Genomic DNA, 23,771 nt, shown 5'->3' on the forward strand with positions numbered 1-23,771 from the left:
TCAAGTGTTGGAAGGCAAGGTAGTCTGTGTGTGTGTGGTTTTTGTTCCAATGCCCCAGAAGAGTTTACTACTGTGTCTGCACTGCAGGTGCAGTACAAAGTTCTCCCCTGGCTCATGTTGGCCACTTGCAGCCTCAGCTCTGTATCGGTGACCCGTGTGGCCAAGTAATCAGCACCAGGAAGAGATTTGACCTCTTTGTCCCCGGGACTCCTCAGAGTGACCAGGAACTGTAGTTGCTTTTGGAGATCCTGCTGATACCAGCTCATCCAGGGATACTTGGAGTTCTTCAAGATGCAGCTCAGGTTCACAGCTTGACTACGTCGTACTAGACCCCACCTTGGGTTTTGCTCCAGCAAAGTCACTGTGGAGTCTGAAACAAGATGAAAGGAGGCAGACTAGTAAACCCTATGTATAGCCAACTTAGCTACATCCTGAAGAGAAAAATTCATGAGCTATGCAGACAGAAGGCTGTGGGAAGCCTTGACCAGGAAGAGTAGTTGTGCCAGATGGCTGTCTTAAAAGATGTAGAGGTGGCTTCTCTGCTTGCTAAGTTAAAGAGCCCAGACTCTCTTTCCCTCTCTCCACCCACTGGCTTCCTCAGTTGCCATCTGACCTGTAGCCACAGAAGCCATGAGTACATAGAGGCAAGGAATGTAAAACTGCCACATCCCTGAGACCTTGAGCTCTCTCTAGCAGTGAGGGACATGCAGGCATCAGGCAAGAGAGGAAGATCCAAACCAGTAAGGTGGCAACCAGAAGTCTTGGGCCTGAAGTTGCAAGGGGTGTGACTTCCTCAGGAAACTGACTATCTTAACTCAGCTTTCCTCTAAAGCGAAAACCTCTAACTGAAGGTTTGCACCCTTTCCTGTGGTCTGAGCATGCTCGCTCATGCACTCCCCTGCACACTGTACACTCACTACAGAACTGATTGTAGTGACTAGGTCCTTGCATCTTCTCAGTGGTGACCAGATGGTCTTGAAAGTGATTTGTGTAAGCATCACCTGTCAATAACAAAAGCTTATGGCCGATGAGCTGATGCAGGAAATGGGGGTAGGGGATTCAGCAGGAATAGAGAGAATTCTGGGAAATAGTGAGAGAGGACACAGAAGATTCACCTGGCAACACAGAGGAGGTCAGAATCAGGGGAGCTGAGCAGAAGTAACTAGTCACTCAGGGTAGAATAAATGTAGAGATTCGTCTGGATCACCGAGGAAAGGGACATAAACCAATAGGTAGAGGAACTCAAGGGATAGAACAAAGAGAGATTCGAGCTGAAATGCTGAGGAGACAGAAGTAAGAAGACAAGGTGAGGAAACCAGCCATGTAGCTAAAGCCAGGTTAGAGAAAAAGAGATGATAAGAACAAGTCAGAGAACTAGCTGGAGCTTATGGCCTAAGCATTTGTTAAAAAATAATTAGTCTGAGTCATCACTCCAGGAGCATGGCTGGATGGAAAACTGGATTTATTATTTTTTTTCACAGATTTGTTCGAGTCTCAAGCTCTTTCAAGAGAGTAAAATGTCTCCGTATAACTGAACATGTGGAGGCTGTTGCAGGGTTGAACTAGTCTGTATGCAGTGAATACTCATCTGTCTGACTCCAAGAATGCAAGTAGAAAGTAAAAATGAGAGTTTTGTCCTGAATAAAGGAAAAGATGTCCCTTTTTGGAACTGACCTGGCAGAAATAAAGACATTTTAAAGAGACACTAGTGTCTTTCAATCTGAACACCAGGCTATTGACACAACGGACCTCAAAGAAAGGGAAATTTCCCCAGGAGTACATGCTGGAAGAAGGGAAAGGCACCAGCCAGAGTGGGAACTTGTCTCCTGGAAAGATATTCCACATAGATTTAATAAGCCTAAGCAATGGGTCAATGTGGGCAGGGCAGGGCCATACTTTGACCTAGATTGCTTATCCGTGGACCTCTAAACTTCTATCTCGCTTTAGGACCCACAAGACTGACTTGGGGAGTTCACTGAATCTCTGAATCTCTTTTTCCTTGTTACTAATGTTTTTACACTGAATAAATCTTTCCTACTTTTATTTTATTATTAATTTGGTTGTTTTAATTTACTTATTGAGGACAAGTGGACAGAACTGGCTTAGAGTACTGGCTTTTGTTAGGTCTCAATCCCAAGGCAAATGGCTAACTGAGGTACTTATTTAACATATCAAAGTGGTTCACCCAGCATACTTTAGTCCCTACCTATTATAAGGTATGAGCAGCATACTGGGCCCTGTACCCTAAACTTCTCCAGCCCGAGGCTTTTCCCCAGCTAACCTCCCCTAAAATTGCAGCCATTTTGCTGTGCTTTCTGTTTGTCTACTCTACCCTCCTGGTCTCCCCTTTCCCCCTTTCCCTCTTTTCTTTCCCCTATCTGCTCTCCCAAGTCCTCAGATGTCCAGGCTCAGGGTCAAGTTCATGCTAGACTTTCCCAGGTGTCTCTGCCTCTGACTATGGTCTCCCTCATATTTACAATAAAAGTCTTCTGCTTATGTTGGGAATAGAGATGTCCTCCTTTTGATTTTTTTTTTCATTCAGCTTTGACCCACAAGTTTAGTAATACTTTCACTCTTCATTTTTCTAGAGCATTTACTTTTGAAAAAACAAGTTCTTCCAGCCTCTCTAAATCTCCTTAAAAAGCTAAATAAGCTCTCTTGAGCCTTAAGAGCCAGGAAGAAGAGGTTAGAGAAGAGCTGCCCTGGGTCTGAAGTCAGTGGCTCCTAGCTTCTCCAGGAGAGCTAGCTCTGTTCCTTTCCTAAGGACAACGCTCTGGCCAGCCAAGCAGACTCCAGGATAAGAGAATCTGGGCCCTTCTCAGTTTACTGAGCTGTGTGTCATAGCTTCACACTGAACCCTCTTCAGCCTAATCCTCTAACAAGATTGGGATCAGAATGTCTCTCGCACTCTTGTTATCTCCCTTGCTAACCTTCCTGCTGCCCAAGGTCAGTGTCTCCAGGGATCTGCCCGTCCCCTCTTATCTTGACCAGCTTGCAATACTGAGCCAGGTTAAGCCTCCTGCTTCCTGATCAGATAGCTAGCTAGCTCCTCTGGGCCTCCACGGGACAAGTGTTGGAGGTCGTGGCTACCTCCTTGGGACATTTCACCACCAACAACCACAACTGCATCTTACTCATTACTCAAGTGCACACAACAGTAGCCAACAACATTAGCAGCTTTTGAGTTCAGTAAGCAATTCAATTTAGGTCTTAATAATGTGTCTCTGTTGTCTAGTGAAGTTCAGGCCATGCAATGGAGAGCCAATGAAAACAGATTTATCTACTCAAGTCAGGAGACATTAAATCTTGTACCGTACAGATTTCTTCTTCCCAGAGAAGTAATCAGCAAATGACAATAATTTCTTCTGCTATAATACACGAGCATAGCAAAGCACTCAGGGGCCTGCTGTCCTAGGAGTGTCATGGCTTGAGGAAGTACTACAAAGTGAGAAGATGAGACAGGCTTCCTTGTAGTCTGTCATTCAACTCCACCACTGACGGAGTATATAACCACACACTACTGATGCTTCTCCTTCTTGTCCCCATTTATTGGTCTAAAAATTAAATGAGCTGGAATTGTCATGCAGCTAAACAGACTCAAGTTTCATTATGATCTATTATTCAAATATTCTTTTTGGGCTTTAGTTGTTTGCATAATACCAAGGTACTTGAATGTGCAGAATCTTGGTAAACCTGGAGAGGGGAATAAGTGAACTGTGATTTATTTGAAAAGCTACTCATGTTTTCAGTACAGAAGAGTAAAGCACAAACTGTCCCACAGGCAAATTCACATTTGTTTCTCATTTTTCCCTCTTTTTCTTCCCCCCACTTCTTGCTCCTCTGTATGAATTGCTAAAATCAAATTTGCCCAGACTTGTCCACCTTTCTAGAAGTCTTTCATCTCTAAATATTCTTCCTAGGATTAGAAACACAGATTCCTACAGGAGACTGAAATTATATTATAGTCTTTCCCCTTAATACCTCTCTCCTCCACTGTACCAGGAAGTCAAAAGGATATGCTAACATTCCACTGCCTCCATTCTACACATGGACACAATGGTGAAAGACCACAAAACTGGGGTGGGGAAGGGAGTATTCCAGAGAAATGTTACTTGCTAAAGATATTACAAAGGTAGGGTAGATATGGAGGAACAGAGAGGTGGGGGAAAACTGAGAACCTCGTTGACTCTACAGGTTTGCATCAGGCATGACCCTGTCATAGAGTTGCTATAGAAAACTGCATGACTCTGCAATTTCACATTAGGTCACTGAATTCAAGTGAGATAATCCTACTCTGTGTCCTCTCCTGACACTTCTGGCTCAAGTTATGTAAGTGGCACCACTCTGTACACAGTGGATAATCAGATCAGAAGAATACCAACCTGGCCCTCCCCCCATGGCACTGTGCCTGGCACAAGTATAGATACATATAAGTCTAGAGCTCTTGAGTCTCCATCTGCAGGAAAGCTGTTCTGGGCCCCAGGAGTCATGGCCTGTGTTCTTTTCAGGCTTTTTTTACTTTTGGTCCTGATAGCCTTTTCCCAAGGCAAGCGCTTGGGTCCTACATCTCCCCTTCGTTATTCCAGATTCCTAGATCCTTCCCATGCTGTTTTCCTGCGCTGGGACTTTGATTATGAGGCTGAGATAATCACGTTTGAGCTCCAAGTCCAAACAACTGGCTGGGTTGGCCTGGGCATCACAGATCGGTACACCTTTGTGGGAAGTGATCTGGTAGTTGGAGGAGTTCTACCCAATGGCAATGTCTACTTTTCGGTAAGTCCAGGGATAAGCAACTTGTGTTGAGTTGAAGATGGCTTCATGTCCATAGTCTCCAACCTCCAACCCATGGAAGAGCTCCTTCACTGGGTTGAGGATGGCCTTGTGTCTAGGGAAAAGAATTTTTCTTCTGCAAGCTCAGCCAAGCACACTGAACTCTAGTTGATTGCAGGTTTCTCCCTACGAAGATGCTGTAGTACTTCAGTCTATGTCTTCTAAGCCACTTGTCTGTCAGACTTTTAAGAGAGAGGAGGTTTTATACTGTAAGAGTCTAATACAACTTACTTTCTAGAAGCAGAGTAAATGGAGGTCACTGGAGAAATTCAGTTATTAGAACAGTCTTTGTCTCCAATGTCCTTTACACCCACTTAGGTAGACTTCAGTATGAAATTGTCTAATAACGGCAATGCCAGGTAAAGAAGCAAAACTGTGCTTTTGTTCCAAATTCTTTTGTTTTAAATCTCATAGCATCACTGAGAGGGATTACTATAATCCATTTGTTCTCAACCTTTCTAATGCTATGACCCTTTAACACACTTCCCAATGTTGTGGTGACACCCAAACACAGAATTATTTTTGTTGCTATTTCATGATTGCAATTTTGCTATTGTTATGAATTGTAATATAAATATCTAATATCTGGGATATCTGATGTGCAACCCTTGTGAAAATGTCCTTTGATACTCCAAAGGGGTCATGGCCCACAGGTTGAGAACCATTACTGTAACCTGACTTTTACAAATGAGATAGTAGTTCATTTGCCTCCCCAGACTCACACATTCTAAATTCACAATCACAGCTGTGAGCTGCACTTATATGGTGTTATGCTCATCAAAGCACACAAAAATGTATAATTAAAGCATCATAAGAATGTATAGATAGTTCAGAGAACAAGTTTTTCTAAAGATTTCAGTGGATTACTAGAACTGATGAAGCTAACATTTGAAGTGAAAATAATAAAGCCAGATGTAAATCTCCAACAGACATGTCTGTCCCAGGAACACATCCATTTGTGCAATGTAGGTAGCTGACTTCTGCCATTTTAGCATATACCTGTTGTCCTAAAGCTTAATTGTTTGGCATCCTGGTTCTTACTTCTTAATGATTACTGGACCCCAGGATCAGCACCTTCTGGATGAGGACACTCTAGAACAAGATGGAAGCCAGGATGCTGAACTGCTAAAGCTCACAGAAGATTCTGCCTCAACTATCATGCGCTTTTCCAGGCCCTTCAGATCCTGTGATCCACATGATCATGACATTACGGTAAGATATAGAAAAAGGAAAAACATTTAGCCACGTAATTCATGGGACTTTTATCCTTTAGTCTTCTTGAGTACTGTCCAGTTGTATCACCTCTTAAAATTTATAATGATTCCTTGGCATGGTCTCACCCAATAACTAAGGGCCTGCCTGTTTTATTCTTCCCCTATTAAAGGAAATTCCATTTAATATCAATTCCATTTAATATCAGTGTCTGGAGTTCAAGTTTGGTTCACCCTTCTTATTCTGCAGGTATAGAGAAAAAGAACAGAAAAGGGTTAAGTACGGCAAATGAGTTAATCTCAGAGGTAGAACTAAAGCCACACTAATCTTGTATCAAGTTATTTTCATTCCACTGTGTAGATAAGTGGCACTCTAAGAAACTGAATACAGGTAAATGCAAAGTGCTGTTGAATATCAGGCCTTCAATGTTCGTGGTGGTACCCATAGAGTGATACCATGAGGGTCCTGGCTGCCTATGGCCTGGATGACATACCCAAGATGAGTCGGGAGCATACTTTTGTCAAGTCCATCTTCTTGCTTCAAATGCTACAATATGATGATCAAGATGCCCCTGAAGACACCATCATCTATGACTTGAAGATAAGTAATGTAAGATCCCACCATATCATTTATCTGCCTTCACCTTTTTCCATCTCCCGATTCACCCCAGACCTTTCATCTTGCACCAAATACCCACACATTCCTTAGAGTAAAGTTACTATGAGTCCCCTTGACCTTGTGAGAAGTCCAATATAGACCTAAGATGATCCCTGCTCCCTGACCTGTCTACTTCCTTGCTTTTGAGGGACCCTTATTCCCATTCCACTCAGCTTTTTTTCATCTTTCCCCAGTTCCTCATTCCAGAGGATGATACCACATATGCCTGCACCTTTCTCCCACTTCCTATTGTCAGCAAAAAGCATCACATCTTCAAGGTATGTGAACCAAGAGAAAAAGTTCGCCAAAGTAGGGAAGTCACTGTAGCAAAGCAATGGACATGTTGAAGTCTGGAGATTGAAAAGGTTTCTGTGAGGAAATAACAGGAAAGGAAATGTAGGGTAGGGCCAGGTGGAGTTTTGTGGGATTGGAAGCCACATAATTTCCTGGGGCCAGAACTCTAACTATTAAAAGTATTTTTTTCAAGTCCAGGTTATTTTGACAGAAGATAGTAATTAGTATGTTTTTGAAAATAACAATTTCAAGTCCCATCATGATCCCAGAATAGTTCTCTTTCAGCAACTGAGCTGGTAAAAGCAAGAAAGAGATGTGGCCAGGTACTGTCAGCCAGTAAGAGAATCAAGTCAGAGTGAACTCAAAATTAGTCTTCTAATTTTTTAACTGTTTTTTTAACTTAGGCCAAGTTTTAAAAAAAGTAATTTTACTGGTTCCAAGATATAGGGGGGCATTTAAAAGATAGATTTCAAAGGAACGTGGATACATATATGCAAATTGTGAACTGATTGAGATCACTAAAGAAAGAGTCATCGGAAGTTCCCTGGTGACTGAGAACTGTGAGCTGTGCTCCCAAGAAATGTATTTAAAGAGATGGGGGTTGAAATGTATTTAAGAGATGAGTCTAGCTAGTACAGTTTAGGGAAGGTGGTAGGATTCAGGGAGAGAAATAGATGAGGGGAAACTCAGAGAAGTAGAGAATGGCATAGCTTTGGGAGGCAGGAAGGACTGGATAATAAGGCTATGACACATGATCTTAACTATCATCTACCCTCCTTTCTCTGTCCAGTTTGAACCTATATTGGTGGAACGAAATGAGACGATGGTGCATCACATTCTTGTGTATGCATGTGGCAATTCTAGTGTGCTCCCCACAGGCATCGGTGAATGTTATGGATCAGACCCTTCCTTCTCCCTCTGCTCCCATGTCGTCGCAGGCTGGGCTGTCGGGGGCCTTGTGAGTCCTGAGATGGAAGCATTTTGTGACAAGGGGGTGCATGCTGTTTGGCAATGGGCTAATGGAAGACCTGGGGGCATAGAAGTTCTGAAAGAAAGGATAGAAACCAGGGCAGAGCCAGAGCTCAGATCCAAGCATCTTGTGTCTATCCTTTCTCACATCACTGCTATACTTTCCAATCTCCACAGAGTTACCAGGTTCCAGATGATGTAGGCATCTCTATCGGAACCCCCTTTGACCCTCAATGGATCAGACTGGAAATTCACTACAGCAATTTTCAGAACCTTCCTGGTGAGTATCCAAAGGATTTGTGAGAGGGCAGCTGGTGGAAGCAACTGGCTCCTCTGGATGTGGGAGACATGTGCATACATGCTGGATTCTGTTAATCACAGCCCATTCCAGCTTTCCTGAGCATTGTGACCCACTCCCACCCTCTGAGGAGAGTATTTCTTTCTACTCTAGGTATCCGTGATACCTCAGGGATGCGGCTGTACTACACCTCGCACCTTCGCAAATATGACATGGGAGTTCTCCAGCTGGGAATCTCAGTTTTTCCTATTCACTTTATACCCCCGGGTGCTGAGGCTTTCTTGTCCTATGGGCTATGTAAGACAGACAAGTTTGAAGAGGTGAAGCTGAGACACGTGTATTCTCTGGATTTCTTGCTCTCCTTCAGAGTGCTGGTCTAATTCTGAAGCTCAGAAGCCTGAGCCACAAATTTGAAAAATGACTAAAGCCTGGTGCTCAGAAAAGTGGCAAGCACACATTCTGCAAGAGAGAAATGTGTCAGGGCTTTAGGAGCAAAGAACTTCAGTGAAAAGTGGGATAGTAGAAATACAGTGAGTGGGAACATCCATCTTGGAAAACAGAGGACAGAATATGATGGTCAGGAAGAAGGAAGAAGGGCTGGAAATGTTATCTTCTTGGTATTATATGGCATAGCCAATGCAGAAATTAATTCATAGTAGCTGTGGCTGGCTGTATTAAGCCAATCCAAGACTGGTCCTATCAACTCTCAGTCACGGATCAAGAAGGGGCCTTTCCATGCTAAAGTATTGGCTACTGATGGGTTGTAGGAGAAAAGATAATCATTGTGCATTCACCAATGATCCCAACAGGATCCATCAGATAGTTCCAAACCCATGGTCACACAGGTGATCCAGTTTAAAGTCAGGGAGTGCCAAAATAAACCAACATAAAACAAGAGCAAAGTTGTGAATATGGGAAGGAGGCTTGTATAGAAAAGGGTGGGCAATAGGCTTAGCAGAGAGATTAGAGGGAGGGGAGTAGTTACCAGAATACACTCAGTGTGTAAAACTGTCAAAGGACAAACTCAGTGACATCTAAACACAAAAAGTTAAGAGAGCAAATTTTAACTAGATCAAGAAAAGGATGCTATCAAGCATCAAGGGAAGAAAAATAAAGCGTGAGTTCTTGACCATTCTGGTATGCCTTCTTGTTACAGATGAATGGGGCTCCAGTAGCTGACATACATGTTTCAGCCTGCCTGCTCCACACCCACTTAGCTGGGAGGTCACTGCAAGCTCTGCAATACAGGTAGTTAAAAACCTTGAACCTTTCCCTTCTGTGTATAGGAATAGTTACTGCTTCATCATGATGTTATCCCTGGTTAAGAAGAAGAAGCTAAACTAGAGAGAGAAGAATAGACTGGGAAAGAGGACTCTTTTAGGATTATTTCATTTGCCTTCCCTGAATGAGGCCACATACTCCATCTTTATTGGTCTGGCCTTTTCTGCTTCATCTTCTAATTTCTGTTTTACTGCTCTTCTCTCCCTCTAGAAATGGAACCCAGCTCCAAATAGTATGTAAAGATTTCTCTTATGATTTCAATCTACAAGAGTCTCGAGACTTACCTCATCCTGTAGTGATTAAGCCGGTAGGATCCTGAGGACGGGTAACGGCTGGAGCAAGGGGGAGAGCAAGGAGACTGTAGCTCATTGTTAGCCCAGACAGTTCTAAGACTGTAGCAGTTTCTCTTTGGCTTACTCTCTGCTCTCATGTTTCACTGTGCATAGGGGGATGAGCTGCTAACAGAATGTCATTACCAGACACTGGATCGTGACTTCATGACTTTTGTAAGTGTCTTTCTCCACAGACATAGCAATGACTTTAAACCCTGAAGAAAGCTGTATCCTGGCTTTACCTGTCTAGTGACTCTGATTCTTCTAGCTTGTTTTCCTCTCTTCCATGAGGCTTTTCATGTTCTTACAATTCCTTGCATCTAAGATGGAGATTCTGTACTCTTCCTGTTGGTGACCATTAAGACCATAAGATGATGTGTTATGGCATCTCTGTCTCTCAGCTTCCCAACACTATCAATGAACTTGAAGTCGTAACAGCCCTGGTTTGGAATGCCAGCAAATCATTTAGCAGCTTTATTACCTAAACAAAATATTCTAAATCTTGCTTCATTCTAAATTCATAAGAAAGGAATAATACTACTATCTCATAAGATTATTGAAATAATCGGTCACCACATATAGGTCAATGGGACCATCATCTCTCTTATAGTAGATGCTCACTTAGAGCTAACTATTGTTACCATAATTACCAAGAAACCAACAATTTTATATAGAGACCAATTCAGTCCCTCAGAAAGGATTGCACAACTTCAAGGAAGGAAACACAGCCATATTTTATTGTAAAATCAAGGGAGAAGACATCAAAATGAAAAACCAGGGATTATAGTTTAGAACTATTTCAGGAATCATGAGACAGCACATAACTCCTGTGATATCAGTACGTGTGTCTGATTCTAGACACATAGTAATGCCAAGTTCTGGAAAAGGACAGAAATGACAAAGCCACCCATCAGCAAGGAGTACTTTGTACATGAAAAGCAATGATCTTGGGTGGGATTAAAGAAAGAGGGTAGATGTAGAAAGTAATGGGATTAAGTTGAGGAATTTGTGACTAAGAAGTGTTCTCAAAGCAGAGAAGATGATGTCCTACCTACAACTGTTAGACAGCAAGGTCTAACTGTCAAGTTGTATTTTCCAGCTCAATAATAGAGGGAAATAGATAGGCTAGGGTTTCTTATATGTAATCAAATAATTTGTCTCAGAATAAATTATCACACACACATTTATATTATATTATATTATATATTATATTATATTATATTATATTGAAATAATCAGCAGCTGTAGGGAGAAGAGAATGTAATAAAGCCGAGGGGTGGAGGAGGGCTAGCCGACACTGGCAAAGTAGAGAGTTTAACCTACACCAGAGGGTAGCAATGGAAGCCTAAAGAATAAGAAAAATATGAAGAATAGTCTAAAGAATAATTCTTTTAAAATAATATCAATATTTGCTCAATGGCTGAAAGTAGAGGAGGAGAAAGAAAGCCATCTGATAAGGTGTGGTGAGCTGGACTCTATGAGAAGAGAAAGAGCTCTCTGGAAGAGTGACAACTTTCATGGTTTGTTGTTTACCTTTTCCCTCTCTGTATGTTTTTGTATACTTACTTGTCTCTCCCTCTCTCGCCTTCTCCAGGGTGGTGCCAGCACCATTAATGAGATGTGCCTTGTCTTCTTCTTCTACTATCCCAGAATTAACATCTCCAGTTGCATGGGATACCCTGATATCATCTATGTGACCAATGAGCTGGGGGAAGAAGCATCAGAGTGAGTCAGTCTAACAGCAAAAGCCCACAAGTGCATGGGAAGGAATCTTGTCAGTGGGTGGCCTAATCACACTCTGCCATTCCCATCCTTGCTCCATTCAGTGTTGATTCAAAAACCTCTGAAAACATAAGTTTTGCATGAAAGTTTCTGTATCAATAAGGGCATTCAGAGATGCAGATCACAGCAGACTGTTGAAAGTCAGATCCCTTGTGCATAAAATCCTATCTTTCAGGCTTCACTCAAAAATTAGTTTGCATTTATGTCACAGCCTATAGGTAAGTGCCCACTCTTGTGTGACTCTAATAAAAGGCTGGAAACATCTTTCTTAACAGACACACATGCAATTTCAGGGCAATTGAAGACTTTTTCTTTCTTTCTTTCTTTCTTTCTTTCTTTCTTTCTTTCTGTTTTTCTCTCTTTCTTTCTTTCCTCCTTTCATTCTTTTAAGACAGGATTTCTCGCTCTGTAGCCCTGGCTGTCCTGGAACACTGTAGGCCTCAAACTCACAGAGATCCACAGGCCTCTGCCTCCTAAGTTCTGATATTAAAGATGTGCACCACCACAGCTAATTGCAGATTTACAGAAGCTAATCCAACCACCTTCTCAGATCCTATGGCACCTATGTCCTTATAGACCATCTTTTTTTCGATGTCCTAAGTTCTCTCTGATATTTTTTTCTCACCAAACTCACTAAGAATTTCCATTTAATTAAACAACATTCCATGTGACTTACACTAGTGTGGAAGGCTTATATTAGTGTGGAAGCAAAAATGAAGGTGTTCTTCAACATATTTTGTCTGCGCTGTAAGTCAACATTGATTATTGCCATGTCCCTGCCTTAACCCTTCTATCCACAGAAATCCCATGGAGAACCTGATGGTCCTGAATAATGTTGAGTGGACTCCAGAGAACATTAAGAAAGCTGAGAAAGCCTGCAAGGAGTCCCAGCAGACAGTATTGATCAAGACCATTGATGTGTGTGTTACAGTAGAAGCCACCCTGCAAGGTTGAGGGATGGTATTGGGAAAAGCAATGACAGACAGAAGATGATGGCAGCAAATAACAAAGATAGGAAGGGCAAATTGGGAGAGGGAATCACAGGAAGCAAAGGCAAGCTGTGGCTCTCTTGAACTGTAGAAGTTGTTGCAGCCTCCCAGCTAGCTTGTAAGGGTGGGGTGGCAGAGTAAGGTTTTGAGAAATGGAATTATGGTAAGGATAGTTCTGAAATTATTCAGTTTTTCCTATCTCCTGCAGGAAGAAGTAGAAAATACAACAGGTTGGATTCCTGATATTATACCAACTCCTCGAGGATCATGCTTAGAGTCTTCTGGAGGCAAAGTAGAACCTCAGGACAAGACCCCTGCAGGCTTCAGGGCTGTACCAATGGCTCTCTCTGGCTCCCATGCTGATACTCTGAGGCACCTGCCCATGGTTGCTGTCCTGTTCCTGCAGGGTAGCCTCTCATGGCTCCTTGCAATGCTCCAGACTGGAGTGTGATTCTATCTCCTCATGATACCTACTCCCTTATCATGAACTACAAAAACAGCTCCATGATTTGACCCCTCTAAGTGTCCTTCATGCCACTTTCCATAACCAAAATCATGATACTGCAGGTTCTAGATTTTTATCCACAATTTACTGTTCAAGTCATTCTTAAAGTTTCAGGACCATTGATAGGATAACATGTTTTATGAGAAATTCTGCCTCCAAGTCTGAGTGTTAGATGGTGGATCCGCTCTCCAAGAATCCTAGTGTCTGGCTTTCTTTCAAATTGATGCTATGAATATGATGGGGCTTGAGTACAGAGGGAGATCATTATAAACCCCTTGGCATGTGTGTGGCCCTGGAGAAGGTATTGCTTCTCTGTTCTAATGATGGTTTGTGTCCAGTCTTTCAAGAGCAATGTTATATAGATATACTATAGAGTAAAGGGTAATTTTTGGTAAAGGAAGGAATTCTGTGTACATAGAGATAAAATTTCTAAGTATCACATTAAATAGAATTCAACTTGCTTCCTTTGGCAGTCTCTTTCATTTGAGTCTTTGGTGCAGGCAAAGCAGCTTGGAAGCCTCTTGAATTGCCAGGTTAAAGCATCAGGAGGGGTTGGTTAACGCACATACAACATGCAACATGCCATCCTTGATCTCTACCCTTGAGTCTCTACTGTTAGGTGGTCTTTGTTTATCCTACCTCAAGTTATACTGCTATGTGTGAGCCACTCAGAATGAAGAATCTATCTAGAAACCCAAGGTGAATTGAGCTCTGAAAATAAATAAAAGTCAAATTAGCAAAAAGTAAGTTCTTATTCCTGCTGCACAAGGCTAGTCTTTTCCCCTCTATGGGGGAAAGAATAGAGACTAAGAACAAAAATTTTGTGGAATTTCAGTTGTTATTAAAATCCCAGGAGAGTGAGCTTATCTGGTATTTTCTGGAAAATATGTCTAATTAATTCTCAGCTAGATTTAAAGTCACTTTGCCAAACTATGAATTGTCTTACCCATTATGTCTTCTAGAAGGCAACCCCTACCTTAGGTATACCAAGGTATTTGGCAGGATCTTAATTTCCAGATGATCAAGAATATGATTTCAGCAAACTCCATATCACAGCTTGAGGGGCTATGATCTAATGTCATAGCCCTGCTTCCTGATTGTGTGGCCCTTCTTCTAACAGTGGTGAGGTATGTTGAGGACATGAGAACTAAAGAGCTCATCACTTCCTTAGATATGACAATACTTAAGGCTATGCATCTTCAGAAGCACAACACATTCAACTTCTGAACTGATCAGAACCACTTCAAAGCCTCATAATAATATAAACAGAAGTTCTTGCTACCTTAATCAAAGAGGGTTTTTCAAGTTCATCTCTCTTTAGAATGTCTTCTTAGACCACTTATATTACCCAACAATGTAGCAGACAATCTTTTGAGGAAATATTGGGTCAGATGCTGATGATCTGGAAAGTGTGGTATAAGGAAACTTTTATGGTTCAGAAATTTTAAACCACACAACCCTTAAAATCTATTTTTACTGTGGTATATTTTATCGAGGTATACTGAAAGGTCTTGGATTTATGATTCAAGGAGGAGGACATTGAGGTAGATTGACTTTTTTGAAAGATTTAGAAGAATTAGTAATATCACAAAAAGACAATAGCATGGCAGGGAGTAAGGTAAGTTCCTTCTTATAGGTTTCAGAGGAGGGAGTTTATATCTCACAGTTGATGAATTTACTGCATATAGTCAGGCTATCTCAGATTCTAGGAGGAGGGTAGTGGAAGAGTGATCCTGTATTTCCAGCAAGGAGGAAGAGAATCTTGCTAGTTTGTGATTTAGAGGTTATAGGGTAAATTGGGGAAATGGGTACATTTGTTTAAGGTATACTAATTACAAGGGTGGGGATGTGTCATCAATAGCACTCTGGTATCTTGAGGCTGGTAGCCTGGACATAGAAACTTCTTTGCCTAAATTAGAGTTAAGATATCAGCTATGACCCCAGACCTGAGGTGGGGGTACAGGGACTGGCAAAATCCTTGCAGAGCAGTGGCCAGCAAGCCTACCTAACTGGTGAGCTCCAATTTTATTGAGAGCTCTTGTCTTAAAAGTAAGATAGATGGACTGGCAAGATGGCTTAGCCATTAAGAGCACTGATTGCTCTTCCAGAGGTCCTGAGTTCAATTCCCAGCAACCACATAGTGGCTCATGGCCATCTGTAATGGGATCTAACTCTCTCTCCTGTCATGTAAATTGAGCACTCATATACATAAATACATTTTAAAAATCTTAAAAAAAAAGATGGAATGTCATTAAGGAAGACACTTTATATTGATTTTTGCCATCCATACATAGGAGGTAATATGGGCATGTACTCATACATGTATATGCATACACATATACAAATATGCACATATACATACAGATTACATACACAAAAGCAAACCTTCAAACCTATAACTCACCCCTAAGTTTGTGCTGCCAAAAATGCAGTATGTTGGGTTTCTCTTTGTGGAGAGGCAAGTAATGGGATTCGTGACAAGCTCTATAGAAATAATTATGAGTTTTGTTTTGGTTGGAATGATCAGACAAGAGCCATGTGTTCCCTAACATAAGAACTCGACTTTGTTCAAATAGCTATAGCTTGTGGGTCAATTCCAAGAAACAAGTGTATGTGATGAACCTGTATTCCTCGTGTGGAGTACCACTGAATGATCTAAAACATAGTGCATCTATTGTGCCAGGTCAGAAGGTCAGGAAGATACTAATAGAAGGAGAAGATGTGTTCAAGAAGAGTAAATCAGAGATGCTGTGTGTGCTGTTGGTATAATTAACCAGTACAAGAAGTTGGGGACTTATGGTGTAGACCTAAGAAAGTGGCTTTTAAATTCTTTGGTTTTGGGATCTCTTTATGTTCAAAACCTGTAGAGAAAATATCTTGTATCTGTATGGATTTGGTATCTGTCATTGATAAATTTGATGGCCTATGGCTTAGGCAGCAAATATGAAGGGAGACATCTGGGAGTCAGAAAGAATTCTGGGATAGTGTCAGAGACAGGAGATTCACCCAGGAAGATATGACTAAACAGAGGCATGTTACCTGAGCACAGGTAACCAGCCACTTTGCAGAATGTAGATTAGAATAAATTGGTTCCTTTAAGTTATGATCTGGTCAGAGAAGAGCCTAGCTATATGGCCAAGGTATTTGTAAATGTATTTTGAGTCTGAGTCTTATTTCTGAGAGCATGGGGCTAGGGGAAAGAAACAGCCCTAACTTCACCAAATGGTGACCCAACATGAAGCGAGAACGTATTTAGAACCCATGTTTAGATGACAAGATGCAGGTAAAAACAAAACAAAACAAAAACCAGAGAAATAGGACAATAGGCATGGTATTTATAAAGGAATGAATGAATGAATGAATGAATGAATAAATAAATAAATAAATAAATAAATAAATAAATAAATAGCAGACAAAAGCCAAAGCTTCCCAGAACAGCACAAGACCAGCAACCAAGAAGATTTCCTAGCCAAGGAGCAGGAACCTACAGAGAGATAGTATGGAAGGTAGCTCTTTTTAAAAATTCCCTACTGAATTTAAAAGCAGAACACAGAAGTTGGGGCTTCTCTTCCCAAGGGCAGAGCATAGTGGTGGCAGAGGGAAAGAAACAAACTCCCAGTTACACACAGGCTAAATACAGTGGGGTCCAGAGGTGGGTGACAAAACCCATAGAGACTTCCCAGAAACCACAGCCATGGTAAAAGCCACTTCAGGTTCTCGTAAGCTTGGCATGGCAGGTCAGCTTGTCCTTTATGCCTGTCCTCTCATGGCATAAAGAAATGGAGCCCTAGTTGAGCTGCTGTGGCCAGAGTCAGACTGAAGGATGTCTATTCCTGTAAAGAAAGGATTTTGCTCCATCCCCTGTGCCTGTATTACTTGTAGTCAGGATAAATTATGGGTTGAAAGTTTTGTGAGTGAGTTGGTGTTTCTATCACTCCAGTGAGGTTCCAGTCTCAACATAGGAGGTGGTCTCTTCAGGTTCCATATCCCCAGTGTAATGAGTCACAGCTAATGTCACCCCCATTGATTCTTGGGTTTCTCTCTTGTCCCAGGTCCCTGCCTCATCCTCGAGATGCCCCCACCTCCTCACCCTCGTCAGTTGCAGATTTCCATTCATTTTCATGGCCATTCGGCCATCTTCCTCACACCTGATCCTCAGCCCCCATTCGCCTTCCCATAGCCCTCTCTCAAGTTCTCGCCTTCCATATACATCTTATAACTGATTTTGTCCTTCTTCTAAATGAGTTTCAAGCTTCTTCACTTGGGCCTTCCTTCTTGTTTGGTTTCTTTGGGTCTGTAGAGTATAGCCTGCTACTTGTATTTTATGAGTGAGTACACACAATGCATGTCATTTTGGGTCTGGATTTCCTCACTCAGGAAGATATTATCAAGTTCCATCCATTTGCCTGTAAAATTCATGGTGTCTTTGTTTTTAATAGCTGAATAGTATTCCATTGTGTAGATGTAACAGATTTTCCTTTATTCATTCTTCAGTTGAGGGACATCTAAGTTATTGCCAGTTTCTGGCTATTAGGAATAAAGCTGCTTGAGAACCATCCCATGGGCAAGCACTAATCTCTAACACTATTGATGATGCTCTGTTATGCTTACAGACAGAAGCACGTTGTCATCTGAGAGGTCTCACCCAGCAGCTGACTCAGACAAATACAGACACCCACAGCCAAACAGTAGATGGGAGTCTGAGGATTCTTATGAAAGAATAGGAGGAAGGACTGTAGGTTTCAATGGGAGTTGGAACTCAACAGGAAGACTAACAGAGTCAACAAACTTGGACCTTTGGGGCTCTCAAAGTCTGAACCAAAAGAACATGTATGGGTTGGACCTAGACCTCCCCCCTCATATGTAGCTTAGTCTTCATGTAGGTCATGAACAACTGGAACAGAGGCTATCCCAAAAGCTGTTGCTTGTACAAGGGATATATTCTACTACTTAGGCTGCCTTGTTTGGCCTCAGTGGAAGAGGAAGCGCCCAGTCTCTCAAAGACTTGAAGTGCCAGGGTTGGAGGAATACACAGAGGGCCCCCCCAGCTGGCTTAAAGGAGAAGAGGGGTGGGAGGAAAGACTGTGGGAGGGAGTGACAGGGGGAGGGACAGTGAACAGGATATAAAGTGACTAAGTAAAACAATTAAATTAAAAAACAAAACAAAAAAAACAAAAGAAGAACAGGGCTTAGCCAGGTGCTGCAGAGCATCTAAGCTAAAACACAACAGACGTAGGAGATAGAGACAGAGAGATCTCTGTGAATTCTAGACCAGCCTGATCTACACAATAAAGTCAGAGCAAAATGCTCTGCTGATAAATACAGCCACTTATAAATTACAATCTGATTTGTCATTGTTGTTGTTTTGTTATTATTATTAATTTTTTTACAGTCCAGTCATTAACCCCTCCTGGTCAGCTCTCCCACAGTTCTACCTCCCATTCTTCCTCGCCCCCTGTCTCCAAGAGGATGTCCCTACCCTTCAACCCCTCACTTCCCCACTTCTCACCTTCTTCCCACCCCACTCCACCAGGCTACCCCATTCTATTTGGCCTCAAGTCTCTAGGAAGTTAGATGCTTCTTCTCTCACTGAGGCCAAACCAGGCAGACCTCTGTTGTATTTGTGTATAGGGACATATACAGGGGGGACAGGGGAGGCTTGTACCAGCTAGTGTATACTGCCTGGTTGGTGGCTTAGAGTCTGAGAGATCTCAGGGCTCCAGATTAGTAGAGAGTGCCTTGTTTTCCTAGTCTAAAATTCAAAATGACACATTTTTTCTTTAAAGGTACTATGTAGGCTTTTACTTAATAATAAGTAGGAATTTCTTTACTGATTTAAAAAATAAATGCACAGCAATATTAAATTTATATAAAGAGAAAGGGAAATTTAGGTATATTTATCCGTATAACATATGTGTATAATTTCAAATTGAAAGATAATGCTTTTTCTGTTGCCAAAAAGGAATTTGTCCTAGAAAAGATATATTGTCCTAATCAAGGTAAGGACTCAGAGTTGGAGTTGGGGTGAGGTCATTTCCTTTTATCTTTCCAGGAGAGGAAAAGTATCCAACAAAGGAATCCTGAGACCACTGACCAAGAAAAATATCTAAAAAAAAAAATAATGGATCATTTTAAAAAGGTATTCCAAAAAGAAGTAAACTAGTATTACATTAAAAAATAATACTGTTAAGCTTATTAACTGTATTGCATGTTAACTATCAGCTTTGCAATAAAGAATACAAATGCCTTTTGTTCGAGGAGACAAACAAATCAAATAAACACACATGGTGAAGTGGAAACCTTAAGAGTTCTTTGGTGAAGGCTGGACGCCCCAGGGGGTGGGAGTTTTGAGGGTGGGGAGGTGGGAGTTGGGGGGTAGATAGAGGTTACATCCACAAAGAAGAAGGAGGAGGTGTGAGGGGATTGGGGGTTCCTGGGTGGGTGGGGGATGGGGTAAGGGGACAACATATGAAATGTAAATAAAACATCCAATAAAAAAATTTAAAAAAAAAAAAAAAAAAGAGTTCTTTGGAAAGTCAGTTGTGTTGGAAGGTGTCTTGCTGGAGCAAGCATGTGGAGAAGTATTTTCCTGAAGTGGACACAGGTGAAAGACTAAAGCAAACATGTGAAAGAACATGTGATGAAGGATTCTTTGCTAACGACACACGTATTGGTCTGCCTTACATTGCATAGTTGAGCTACATTTGGAATATTTTAAGTTATGATCTAGTCAGAGAAGAGCCTAGCTATATGGCCAAGGTATTTGTAAATATTTTGAGTCTGAGTCTTACTTCTAGGAGCATGAGGCTGAAAGAATCAGTCCTAACTTCAACAAAAACCAGTCAACACATCATGTTGCGTATGTGAGTGACACCTGTTAATATTTACCGCATACAAAACTTAAATTGAGTCATTTACAAAATATTTTATATTTATTTTTTATTTGAAAATAACAATGTATCTACTACCTTTTAACATAAATAACATCTTTGTGAAAAATAAGCATATTTTGAGGCAAAACAAAGAGTAAGAAGAATTGTATTGTTTTACATTTCATAAGTCTTTTTAATGACTTGCACCTTTTTTGTAGCTGTTTCTGTATTTTTCTATTTCAATATCACACTTAAAAGTCTCTGAAAATTGCCACTAATGTACTAGTAATACAAAAATAGTAACAGAGACAAATAATAACTTGGTATTATGAAAACATATTTGATGCTATTGACTTTACTAAAAGTCTGGGACACCCCACAGATTTCATACTACATTTTTAGAATACCATTTTGGGGCTAAACCTTCAACAGCACCTAATTGTTTATATTTGGTAATATTCATGAGTTTATTGATGAGATAGAGGCTTAGCTAAGGAAGGAGTAGGTCAAAGATGAGTGGTAAATTTGAATATGAAAGATCAGGGCCATTCAGGAACCTCTAACACACTACAGGATAGACTTCATACACACACACAAAAAAAATAAAATACAGTGAAAGGCTAGGTAACCACGATTCTAAATTCCAATGCAGCATAGACTGCCTCCTGGGGCTAAGCCTTTACAGTCTAACCTCTGTCTTAAGTAAGTTCTAGTTTGTAGGCACATCAGAGTCCACTGTTAGTAGGTATAGTAGGGCCCTAAAACTAGCTCATAAGATTGGTTTCAAAATTCTAGAGCAGTTTGGTATCAATAAATATAGATTGAGTATTCCTAATCTGAAAATATAACACATTTTGCATACACATACAATCCCACAAGCAGAAAACTTCTAACCATGAACTTAGCTTTATGCATAAAATTACTTTAGATATTAACTAAAATTATCTTCAAGCCTTATGTCTAGGGTATACATGGTCATTAATGAACTTCATGTTTAGATCTCACTTTGTATGGGCAGATGTTCAGAAACATAAACTGTGAAAAATTTCATCCCAATTATTTGAGAAGAGAAAGTCTCAATCTGTGATTTTAAAACCTGTAGAGTGTCATCAACATTAGAGTAATTATTGAAACTATAGCCAAATTATATTTTAACACCTGCAATTATATATTTGTTTTCTCTAATGGTAAATATGCTGTATCTATAATTTCATGACTTCAGTGTTTGAAGTTGAAATGTATAAAAATCTATAACAGTAGCAGTTTTTATGTCTATACTAATAGAGGAAATCCTTTTGAAAGCAAAAGATGGTTTTACTATATATGATAGTAAGCTACTGTATATACAGACATGATAGAATATTTCAAATTCTGCAGTGTAAACAATTGCTGTTAGAGAGGTAACTTAAACATTACTGGGTCTCTCTCCTCTATTGGATCAGGCCTTATAACCCATGAACAGTAGGAGCGAAGCTATTTTACCAATGACACTCATATTAATAATGTTCACAGAGTATGGTATGGTATGGTATGGTATGGTATGGTATGGTATGGTATGGTATGGTATGGCATGAGATATTAAGACTGCAAGTGAAGATACGTATCAATTAACCAACAGGACTATAGAAGTAATAGCTAGTATTAGAAATAATTATGCTATGTATTCTGACATTAGGATAAACATGTATACCTTTTTTTGGTAGATGTTATGTTTGGAATATAAACATCCTTATACATATACAATTGTAGTTTTTGAAATATCGATATTTTGGAAACCAAGTTATCCTAATCTATTCACAAAGAGGTAACAATCCTTCAACAGATGGGGTTCTAGCATAAACAGTGGTTCTCAACCTGTGGGTCATGACCACCATAGGGATGGCATATCAGATTTTCTGCATATAAGGTATTTATACAATTATTGTACAATTCATAACATTAGCAAAGTGACAGTTATGAAATAGCAATGAAATAGTTTTATGATTGGGGGTCATCACAACATGAGGAGCTGTATTAAAGGGTCACAATATTAGGAAAGTTGAGCACCCCTGCACTAGAACTTTGAGTGAGATAATGGCACTAGCATAGAGTTTTCAGCATCCACCATGTATCTGGAGTCAACAGCAGACACTTTGACTGTTGTTCTATCTACTGGAAGGGGTGACAGTTAAAGCATATGTGCTCACGTTTGTAGTATGAGTGACAGTATTGACTACAACAGTAGGTAAATAACTGGTTGTAGTGTTCTGTGCAACCAAATGAGCTTCTGTAATTATGAAAGCTATGTCTTACATTATTATGGCATCTGGATTCATAAGGTATATGTTGTTGCCTGTGGCAATGCTGGATTTATTTCCGTTAGTAGTGTTTTTGACACATCCTACATCATGTGCAATACTGATAGTGAGAATACATGTGGTTCTTGGAATTAAAGCATTGGAAAAGACCTTGTCAGAAGTACCTAAATTTGTGTGATTTGTGTTGAAAATATGTGTAACCATGGGGATAGTAGATGTTGTAGTTAAGTTGTCAGTAGTTTCAATAGTATTACTTGTGCTATTCATTCTACTCCCTAAAAAAGGTATGATTACACTAGGAACACAACACTAGAGTTTGCTGTGGTAGATTCTATAGGAAAGGGGTTAGGTACATCAGCAAGAGTAGAAATAATTGTAATATTAAGAAAGTGTATTATGTAGGGTGTGACTATGGTACAAAAAGTTGAATTAGTGCCATCAGGAGCAGCACTCACAGAAAAAAATGTAATTTTATCAGAATATATGGTACTACTTGTGACATCAGCAGGACCTGTTCTATAAGGTGTACTCCCCATAGCTGTAGAATCATTAGTACCATCAGTATCAGAAACTGTAAGAAACATAGTACCTATATCTGGAAGAGGAGATATGGCTGTCACATTAATAGTACTTGTCTCCGTAGCTGTCATTGTGACAGGAACAATAGTACAAGTGCAAACAGTAGTTGGACATGTAGGGAAAGATGTAGTTATTTCAGCAATGTGGTATTAGTTGTTTTGTCACCAGTACTTGTCTTGGTACCTGTGGTTGTGGCAGGTATCACATCACTAGAGTTAGTAGTAGGAAGATGTGTAGGGAAAGATGGGGTTAAGCCAGGAAATGTGGTGCTAGTTGTGTTGTCAATATTACTTGTTTGAGGAGTTTTGGTTGTGACAGGAAACATATCACTAGTGTTAACAGTAGGAGGACTTGTAGGGGAAAATGTAATTGTGCCAGGAAATGTGTTTGTTTCATTGTTAATAGTACTTGCATTAGTAGTTGTGGTTGTGACAGGCATCATATCACTAGTGTTAGTAGTAGGAGGACTGGTAGGGAAAGGTACAGTTGTGCCAGGAAATGTGGTTTTAGTTGTGTTGTCAACAGTACTTGTTTGAGGAGTTGTGGTTGTCACAGGCATCACATCACTAGTGTTAGCAGTAGGAGGACTTACAGGGAAAGATGTAGTTGTGCCAGGAAATGTGCTTGTTTCATTTTTAACAGTACTTGTCTCAGTAGCTGTGGTTGTGACAGGAAACACATCACTAGTGTTAGTAGGAGGATGACTTGCAGGGAAAGGTGTGGTTGTGCCAGGAAATGTGGTGTTAGTTGTGTTGTCAACAGTACTTGTCTCAGTGGTCATGGTTGTGACAGGTATAACATCACTGGTGTTAGCAGGAGGAGGACTTGTAGGGAAAGGTGCAGTTGTGCCAGGAAATGTGGTGTTAGTTGTGTT

At 40.7% G+C, this 23,771-nt stretch overlaps 2 protein-coding genes and 1 pseudogene across 2 annotated transcripts in view; 1 reads left to right on the forward strand and 2 right to left on the reverse strand.

The window, feature by feature from the left end:
* Window positions 1-753, reverse strand: LOC114633474 (annotated as a pseudogene).
* Window positions 754-4,488: 3,735 nt separating this feature from the next.
* On the forward strand, window positions 4,489-13,095 carry LOC114633482 (DBH-like monooxygenase protein 2). Its single transcript, XM_028782040.1, has 13 exons — window positions 4,489-4,773; window positions 5,896-6,042; window positions 6,490-6,651; window positions 6,894-6,977; window positions 7,784-7,951; window positions 8,140-8,242; window positions 8,414-8,580; window positions 9,417-9,508; window positions 9,752-9,848; window positions 9,988-10,047; window positions 11,468-11,598; window positions 12,456-12,573; window positions 12,853-13,095. The coding sequence occupies exons 1-13, from the start codon at window positions 4,489-4,491 to the stop codon at window positions 13,093-13,095; spliced, it is 1,857 nt and encodes a 618-aa protein (XP_028637873.1).
* Window positions 13,096-21,400: 8,305 nt separating this feature from the next.
* The window catches only part of LOC114633476 (probable maltase-glucoamylase 2), a 76,651-nt gene continuing 74,280 nt past the window's right edge, over window positions 21,401-23,771 (reverse strand). Inside the window, 1 exon segment of the mRNA XM_028782036.1 lies at window positions 21,401-23,771. This exon segment is cut by the window's right edge and continues 3 nt beyond it. Within this exon segment, the coding sequence (XP_028637869.1) occupies window positions 23,028-23,771 (744 nt within the window). The 3' untranslated portion in view covers window positions 21,401-23,027.

The sequence above is a fragment of the Grammomys surdaster genome, unplaced genomic scaffold, assembly GCF_004785775.1.
Source record: "Grammomys surdaster isolate TR1022 unplaced genomic scaffold, NIH_TR_1.0 681, whole genome shotgun sequence".
NCBI lineage: Eukaryota > Metazoa > Chordata > Mammalia > Rodentia > Muridae > Grammomys > Grammomys surdaster.

Excerpts from the sequence above, each read along its gene's own strand:
- LOC114633482 (XM_028782040.1), top strand. The coding sequence starts at position 4,489 with ATGGCCTGTGTTCTTTTCAGGCTTTTTTTACTTTTGGTCCTGATAGCC. Across the intron at positions 8,243-8,413 it reads CAATTTTCAGAACCTTCCTG|GTATCCGTGATACCTCAGGG; the intron begins GTGAGTATCCAA and ends TTTCTACTCTAG. Across the intron at positions 12,574-12,852 it reads TATTGATCAAGACCATTGAT|GAAGAAGTAGAAAATACAAC; the intron begins GTGTGTGTTACA and ends TATCTCCTGCAG.